This window comes from Galeopterus variegatus, unplaced genomic scaffold, assembly GCF_000696425.1.
Source record: "Galeopterus variegatus unplaced genomic scaffold, G_variegatus-3.0.2 Scaffold1387, whole genome shotgun sequence".
Taxonomy (NCBI): domain Eukaryota; kingdom Metazoa; phylum Chordata; class Mammalia; order Dermoptera; family Cynocephalidae; genus Galeopterus; species Galeopterus variegatus.
Window position 1 is genome coordinate 191,118 of NW_007727498.1, and position 8,422 is coordinate 199,539.

Genomic DNA, 8,422 nt, shown 5'->3' on the forward strand with positions numbered 1-8,422 from the left:
CCCCGCCCCGCCCCGCCGGGCGATAAAGGGCACCTGCGCCCCGCGGGCTCCGCGGCCGCTCGCTCCCCTCGAGCCCACTGCCTACTCGCGCTCGCCCTCCCGACAGTGCGGCCTCCGTGCATGGAGGAGGAGGACACGTACCTGGAGCTCTACCTGGGCCAGTGCGCCGTCCAGGTGAGCCTGCGAGCTGCCGCCACTGTCCCGGCCTGAGCGCCACGTCCCGCGTGCTGACGGCCGTGCCTTCCCTGTCCCTCGTAAACCTCTTAAGCACCTTAAGAGAAGGGCCTGGGTCTCCACGTCTCTCAGCAGGATATTAGAAGTGAAATGACTTGCCCAAGGTTGCCAACTGGGACTCCACCCTGGTCTAGCGTGAGACACCTGAGGCTTCACTGAGTCAATCATTCTTAAGATTTTGTTTTTTAAAAAAATCTTTAAAGTAGAAAAGAGAGGAAGGAATCTTAAAACTAAAACAAAAGCACTTTTTTCTTTTTTTCCGCTGGGGGGATGTTTAAAAAGACAACAATCAGTGTGGAGGTAGCAATAGTGACTGTACATAGCACTTAACATAGCAAAGGAGAGCCCACGCAGGAGAGGCTCTGGGAAAGAGGAGTTGATGGCTCTGCAAAAATGTATTAACAGAAGTGTCTTCAGATGTGAGGCCCAGGATGCGGTGAACACGCTACACGTACGTCCTCCCAGGCGTGCTCCTGCAGGTGAACTTGGAAGGGGGCTAGCAGGGTTCCATTGCCATAAAACATCCCTCTTCGGCATCTTTTTAAATTCCTTGTTGAAGTTTAGTTTCCTGGGTGAGAGCTTTGTCTCTTGCTTAAATGCCATGATGGGAAAAGGGAAGGGAGGCAGATATTAGTGCTTTCATGTAAATTGGCTGATGAGATTCTTCCTAGCTAGGGCTGGAGAGGCCAAGGAAACGATGCCCGTTGTCCCAGCTCGCTTTTCTTAGGGCCACTCCGTGCGGTGGGGGTGCAGAGGGATGGAGGCTAATTACATAATTCAAAATGAAATAGAGGTTGAAAGTCTTACTTCAAGAGAATAACTGCATTTTTCTAAGGGTTTTCTTTGAACAACTAGTCACCCCTGCCATCTGCTGGACTCGTAATAACAGAGCAATTCAATAGTATCTAGCCAGACGTGGGTTAGCAGAGGTAGGCTTCATCACCGTGAAGATGCAACTCAATGCATTAGTGACCATTCAGTTGTCACAAGTAAGATATTCTAAAGGACGAGGTTATCCTGCAAGCAGTGCTCAAAATCTGGAATCTAGGCCTGCAACTTGGATGAAGCAGGTGGTAATGTGTGCACCAAGGTAACAGGATTTTTTTCCATAATAAAGCCCATGAATATGCCTTGTTCCTCAGCTGCTGGATAATGGTAGTTGAGCAGCCTTCCCTGGACTGGAAAGACAACACATTGATTTAAACTATTCTTACCATGTAAATTGCAATACCTTTTTTTCCTATTGTAAATTCAGGTAACTAGAAAGTTTTCTAATCTCTCTTTTGACTAGAAGGAATAACAACAGGTCTTCAGTGAGTCATGATTAGCATTCAAGTCTATACCTTAAACTTCCTTCACTTATTCTCTTTATGAAATGAAAACTCTAATAATTAAGTCAACTAAAGTTTATAATTAAGTAGTACAGTAAATCTATTCTCTCGAAAGTATATACAATTTAGAGCATGGTTGCTCAATTGCTTTACAAAATAGGATTTAGAAAGTTGGCAACTTACTAGGAATCTAGCTAAAGTAGGAAAAACATTTCATGCAAAATGCTTTTCCTGCACTTTTAGACATACTTTCCAGTTTATATTAAGTGTGCTGGAACCCTGTAATAGAATGTTAATGGCGCTTTGTAGAGAGGCCTGGCGTGAATATAAGCAATACTCGAACTGCCTCTCATACTGAACATGTTGCTTGCCTGCCCACCCGCCATCAAGGTATCTCTTTGGTGTAACATGCTGTTCTGCTTGTTTTGTTTTGTTTGTCTGTTTTGGGATCTGCCTAGGATGACCTTGCCCTACCCAGGTCTACCCTGTTCAGCCCAGGTGTACCTTACGATGTGTACATACCTAATCCATCCAATCCAGAGACTGCATTTAATTCACACCTTGAAGAAGTGAAAGAAACATCTGGTGATTTCTCATCTGTGGATCTTAGCTTCCTACCAGATGAACTTACGCAAGAAAATAAAGACCAAACTGTCATTAGAAGCAAGCATGAAATTGAAAATTGTAAAACTCAGAGTCAAGATAGTAGGTTGCCATTATCCAGCGAACAGGACGTCGGGCTGGGCGTAAACAGCAGCAGTCTGTCACATTCCCAGTCACACTTGCACCCTGGTGATGCTGACTCAGTCCAGCCCTCTCCTGAGAAACCAAATTCCGACCCCTTGCCTCTGGCGTCCATAACTCCCATGACACCAATGACCCCCATTTCAGAATGTTCTAAAATTGTGCCTCAACTTCAGTAAGTTTTTTTTTTTTTTTTTTTTTTTTTTGTTAAGTGAGCAATGCTTCTGGGTACACATTTTATATTCCTGAATGTGATGACAACTAATTTCAGGATAATAGCTCAGAGGAGAGAATTTCAGATTATGTTATTTTATCAGTTCTTAATGGATTGTGACTTTAGACAGTTTGGTTATCTATAAAATGAAGCACTAACTCTTGATCCCCTAAGAGGGATTTAAGGATTAACAGACACATTCTAGGAGGATTGTATTGCTTATACTAAAGCACCGAAGTTGCTGAAAATCGTGGCTAGTCATGAGAGTTTAGAAAAAGCTATTTTAGTACTCCACCTTGAGATTTTACATTTTACTAGGAACCATGTTGTTCTGTATTTCTTATTTAGAAAAATTCTCCCCAAGGAAGTTGCTAACATATAACTTATGAAATGAGGAGGTTAATAAGTTATTTTTTTCTGTATAATTTTCTAAATTGACTTATTTCTTCAGGAATATAGTTTCCACTGTAAACCTGGCATGTAAATTGGATCTGAAGAAAATAGCTTTGCATGCAAAAAATGCAGAATATAACCCAAAGGTAAAATTTCTCAGTATTTCTTTCAACAATTAGCTTCTCTTTAGATTTACTTTCCTTCATATGACCGTGATATTGACTCATTCTTTTGATTTTGTTTTTCTTAAAAAGGTTTTTTTGTTAGTGGAAAGCTTTTGGCAACTCAAAAGGTTAACTATCTGACTCTGTTTTTAAGTTATAACAAATAATCTCACTTTTTCTAAATGTCCCACCTAGATGACACTTGTGTATTTTTTCATTTACAATTTCTCTTATTTGAGAAAGCTGAATTATTTAAAACATAATTAAAGCTTCTGCTTACTCTCCTCAAAAGTTCCCCTCAAAGTTTAATAAAATATACTCTTCTGTCCCGCCAAGGCCAGGCATCCTGTGCTCAACGGCCTGTTTACCTAGGGGAACTGGATTTGTTAATCCGATCAACATTTAATAATTTAATTTGCTAGGCTCTGTATTTAGGAGTACAAAGATAAGTAAGACCTGATTCCTACTGGGAAGAAGTTCACTGCTTGGGTGGTGGACAATTTATGGAGTTAGATGAAAAAGAACCCGTGAGTAGGAACACAGAGACCTTGCAACCATCATTATTTCTGGATTAAATATTTGTTTTTGCTATTGTGGTAGTATTGTTGCTGACATCTGAATTTAAATGTTACCTGAATGTTACCCAAATACAATATAGCTTTCCTTTTTATATTTTATATAGCTGGCTATGATGATGACAGAAATGCAAATGAGCTAGGATTCTTACACCTGCAGCAATGATTGATCACATTGTTGAACAATCAGCATCTTAAGCATATTTTATTCTCTACCATCCTCAGTCCTCCCCTAAATATTTTTTGGGTGAGGGTGTGTAGAATCTGTTCAAACTTATACTTGACCATCAAAGAAATTCTGGCTTGGTACTTAAGCTACCTTAAGAATTTAACAAAATGAGTACCGGGTGAGTGTGTTTACCTTTCAGTAAACACCTGTGTTGTGCGGACTCAGGGTTCTTTTCCTATCTGTTATCACTTCAAATCTGAAATTGCCTGTCTGCCTTTGAAGTGGTCTATGGTCCTATGGAGTAGCCCTCACCCATGAAACTTGTAGTCTTGCATAGTACCCACCCAATTCCTTCCCCAGCTTAGTGGGGGAGAGGAGAGAGGAGGAAGAGAGTGTCTGTGAAGGAGCGGAGGAGGGGCAGGTCATTTGATGGCATGTCCACGTGGTGGGCCATGGCTCTCAACCCTCAGTGCATCAGCGCCCCTGCAAGGCTTGTCGATACTGTAGGTCTGGGGACCACACTTTGAGAACTACTGTGGCAGGCGAGGACTTGACAAATCAATTTTTTGTCATTTATCTTCATGCCTATCATTATACATATTCTGTCGTAAATTTTGGTTGCTTTTTAGTACATTCATGCCTGTAACATACATCTTACTCTTATTTTTTTGAAAGATTCTTTGGAAAAAAAGGAAGTATGTCAAAGTAAAAAGCGCAGCATCTGATTAATTGTGGTTTTAGATCTTTACCATTTCCTGTGTTATGCTAGAGGTTAAATAACTAGTTTCCCTGTGCACTAAATGGGCATACTAATGGACTTGAGTTAGTCCTGCCATAAGAATAAATGAGCTAAAACCTGTAAAGCTCCTAGCATAGGGCCTGAAACATAACAGGCACTCAGATTCTAGCAGTTACTGTTATTATTCTTACCTGATTTTAATAGGTACATTTTAGAATCGTAATTATTTTTGTTAGTGTTAATATGGGGAGAATAGACACAGACATTTAGTTTTCCCATCTAGTCTGTTCAAAATTGTTTTCATATGCAGCTCAGGTTTTGGACTGGGATAGTATCCACTCCTAGCAGAGGCTAATTCTCCTTTTGGCTTTCGTGTATAGAGGTTTGCTGCTGTCATAATGAGGATCCGAGAGCCCAGGACAACAGCCCTCATATTTAGCTCTGGCAAAATGGTCTGCACAGGAGCGAAAAGGTATGAGGAACCACCTTTCAACCTTACCAGATAATTTAGTATGCAAAACAAGGGAGCACAGTGTCAATGTTCTAAAGCACATAGTAGCAGCAAAATACTTTTCTTTACTGAAGAGTTAATTTCATGAAATGCCAACTTTTGGGCTAAACACACTCAGTCTTATAATACTGATTTATATCCCACACTTTACAGTCCCCCCTATTAAACTGATGGGACTTAACTGGGCTGTTACAGCTTTTTTTTTTTTTTAAAGATGACCGGTAAGGGGATCTCAACCCTTGGCTTGGTGTTGTCAGCACCACGCTCAGCCAGTGAGCTAACCGGCCATCCCTATATGGGATCCGAACCCGCGGCCTTGGTGTTATCAGCACCGCACTCTACCGAGTGAGCCACAGGCTGGCCCGTTACAGCTTTTTTTTTAAAAGGTGCATTTTTTAAAAAGCTACGGTAATGATAAAGTATGTTATTTCTTTTAAAAGATGACCGGTAAGGGGATCTTAACCCTTGACTTGGTGTTGTCAGCACCACGCTCACCCAGTGAGCAAACCGGCCATCACTATATGGGATCCGAACCCGCGGCCTTGGTGTTATCAGCACCGCACTCTACCGAGTGAGCCACAGGCTGGCCCGTTACAGCTTTTTTTTTAAAAGGTGCATTTTTTAAAAAGCTACGGTAATGATAAAGTATGTTATAAGCCTGGGGAAGTAGTTATTGTGGATTTTCCTCACTGTAGATAAATGGATAGAACTTTCTAAAGGAGGTAAATTAGACATTTCCTGACCATTAGTCTCAGCATTAGCTCAGGAGGTATCTCTTAAAAGGCTCATCTTTCCTGGATCTCATGCAGAGGAAGCCCTGTGCTGATGTATATTCTTTCACCATAAGACTCCAGTGGGAGAGCTGTTTCCCCCTGTGTTAAAAGAAGAGTAGCAAATTGTTCTCCTAAAAGGTTGTGCCAATTTCTCCTCACTCTAGAGATATACTAAGTGTTCATTTGCTAAACTGATTGGCAGAAACAGTTATGTTTTAATTTACATTTGTTTGATTTACTAGTGAGATTAAATAACTTTTCATAAGCATGTAGACTGCTTACCATGTCTTTTGCCCAATAGTCCATGAACATATTTGTCTTTTGTTAACAGCTTTTTGTATTTAAGTATTTTTACCATTTATACTATAAATATTCCCCCCCCCCCATTACTGTTTCTGGTGTTTTATGATTTGTTAAGAAAACACAATTTAAATTTTTTTGTATATGGCCTATATAATTTTTTTCTTTATGGTTCTTACATTTGGTTTCATGCTTAGGAAGGCATTCCATATGCACAACAGTACAAGGTACTTCAAAAAGTTCATGGAAAGATTTGTATTATCTTTTCATTCTATTTTTCTATGAACTTTTTTGAAGTACCCTCATATATAAATATTGACTTCATATATCCTGTCTTTTTCAGGTTCTGCTTTGTTTTGGGGAAAGGATAGTTGGCATTTTGATTCATCTAGAACTTTCTCTAGATGATGGGAATGTTCTGTATATGCACTGTCCACTGTGGTAGCCACTAATCACATGTGGCTATTGAGCACTTGAAATACAGCTAATACAACTGAAGGACTGAATTTTTAAATTAAGTGGACAGAGTAGGTGTAGAATTTTATTTCAATGTAAGAGTTTTTTTTTCAAATGGTCAGTCAGTGCCCAGATATACTTATTGAAGAATCCATTCTTATCCCATTTTCCCCCATCTGTTTTTACATATTAAGTTCTTTACATATATCTCAGTAAGTTTCTGGACTTTCTCTTCTGTTGATCTGTGGATCCCTGGCCTGGAAATCTCCATTTTATTTTATTTTATTTTATTTTTATTATTTTTTTTTAAAAGGATGACCGGTAAGGGGATCTCAACCCTTGGCCTGGTGTTGTCAGCACCATGCTCAGCCAGTGAGCAAACCGGCCATCCCTATATGGGATCCGAACCCGTGGCCTTGGTGTTACCAGCACCGCACTCTACCGAGTGAGCCACGGGCCGGCCTGAAATCTCCATTTTAAAATTATTATTGCACAGTTGTGCACAATGTCTGTAAGGATGTTCATTTCAGCATTCTTTAAAACAGGGAAAATCAAATATCTAATAATAGGGTTTTGATTTTAAGTCCTAAAGTAAAATTGTATTAGACACACACACATACATTGAGCTGGAAGGATGGTCACATTGTGTTTAGTAGGGGTGAGCAGGCAACTAAATTGTAGGTTTATTATCCAACTTCCATTGTAAAATATTCTCATTATACCCACATTCACGAGTGTCTTTCCCTATCTAAATTTATTTGGTTCCTAAAATCCGATAGTGAAAGCTTGGTTGGTAAGTTCAGATAACAAGAAGTACGTGTCATTTAAATCTATTTGGTTCTTGAGTTTTAGATAGTAAGTTGTGAGAATTTGTAGACGAGATACCAGTATTATCTCCCAAAATCTACCCAAACCTATTCTTTACTGGTAATAGCAAGGGTGAGGTTTACCGTGTTGCACAGGAAAAGTGTGGATGGTCAAAATTAAGTGGTTATCACCAGTGGTCGTGATATTTCAAGGTTTTTAATCTGTCTTGTTTGCACAATGAAGATGTATGTAGACTTTCAACTATTGTTTCAATAGGAACGTCTGTGTAATATCCCAAGAAACTTCAGGACTATGCAAACTCTGAGTTTGAACTTAATAACCTTATGGGAAATGTAATGGATCATCCAGACGAAATGTAGTTTTTCAAAATTTAAACAGTTTATTTCACTGCTAACTTGGGGACATGGCCTTGCTAAGGACATTTCAGGAGTTAAAGTGGGTGAGGAGAATTGATGTTAAATGAGGTGAAGTAAACAATAGACACAGAGGGAGCAGTGTTGGTGAAGGATCTAGATAACAGTCGAACAAGTGCAAACTGGCTTTTCTTTCAGGTGCTTCTGATTTACAACTTACAAATAGGGACAATCCATGAGGAAGGTGGAGTTCAGATGACACGTCCACCAGGTGTTGCCCTGTTGTTTTGGCAGTAATAATTGAAAAGTATTTCATGAAAAATGAAGCCTTAAATCTTAGGACTCAATTCTCCGAAGTGGATTTAGGGCTGGAGTAGGAAAAACTCTTGAACATACCCACAAAGTTGGCTGAATGTCTTTCTCATGTTGGGTATGAGCTGAATGACAATCATGGGGGAAAGCCTGAGCAAAACTGGGTAGGTTTTGAAGTATTTTAATGTGGGTGTTTTGGACAATTTGTCCCTTAAAGACCCAAGTCTTAATATCTTGTCTGTGCCACTCAATTAGCACATATCTTAATTCCTCATGTGGATTTTCTTATTTTTGTTGTTCCCAGTTCAATGGCACACACTTTTAGA

The 8,422-nt window shown here is 39.8% G+C and overlaps 1 protein-coding gene across 1 annotated transcript in view; it reads left to right on the forward strand.

Moving 5' to 3' along the window:
• The first annotated feature begins 48 nt into the window (after nt 1-48).
• TBPL2 (TATA box binding protein like 2) overlaps nt 49-8,422 on the forward strand; it is a 21,641-nt gene continuing 13,267 nt past the window's right edge. Inside the window, exons 1-4 of the mRNA XM_008576680.1 lie at nt 49-174; nt 2,024-2,484; nt 2,975-3,062; nt 4,944-5,035. Of these exons, the coding sequence (XP_008574902.1) occupies nt 121-174; nt 2,024-2,484; nt 2,975-3,062; nt 4,944-5,035 (695 nt within the window). The 5' untranslated portion in view covers nt 49-120. The remainder of the gene's footprint in view (nt 175-2,023; nt 2,485-2,974; nt 3,063-4,943; nt 5,036-8,422) is intronic.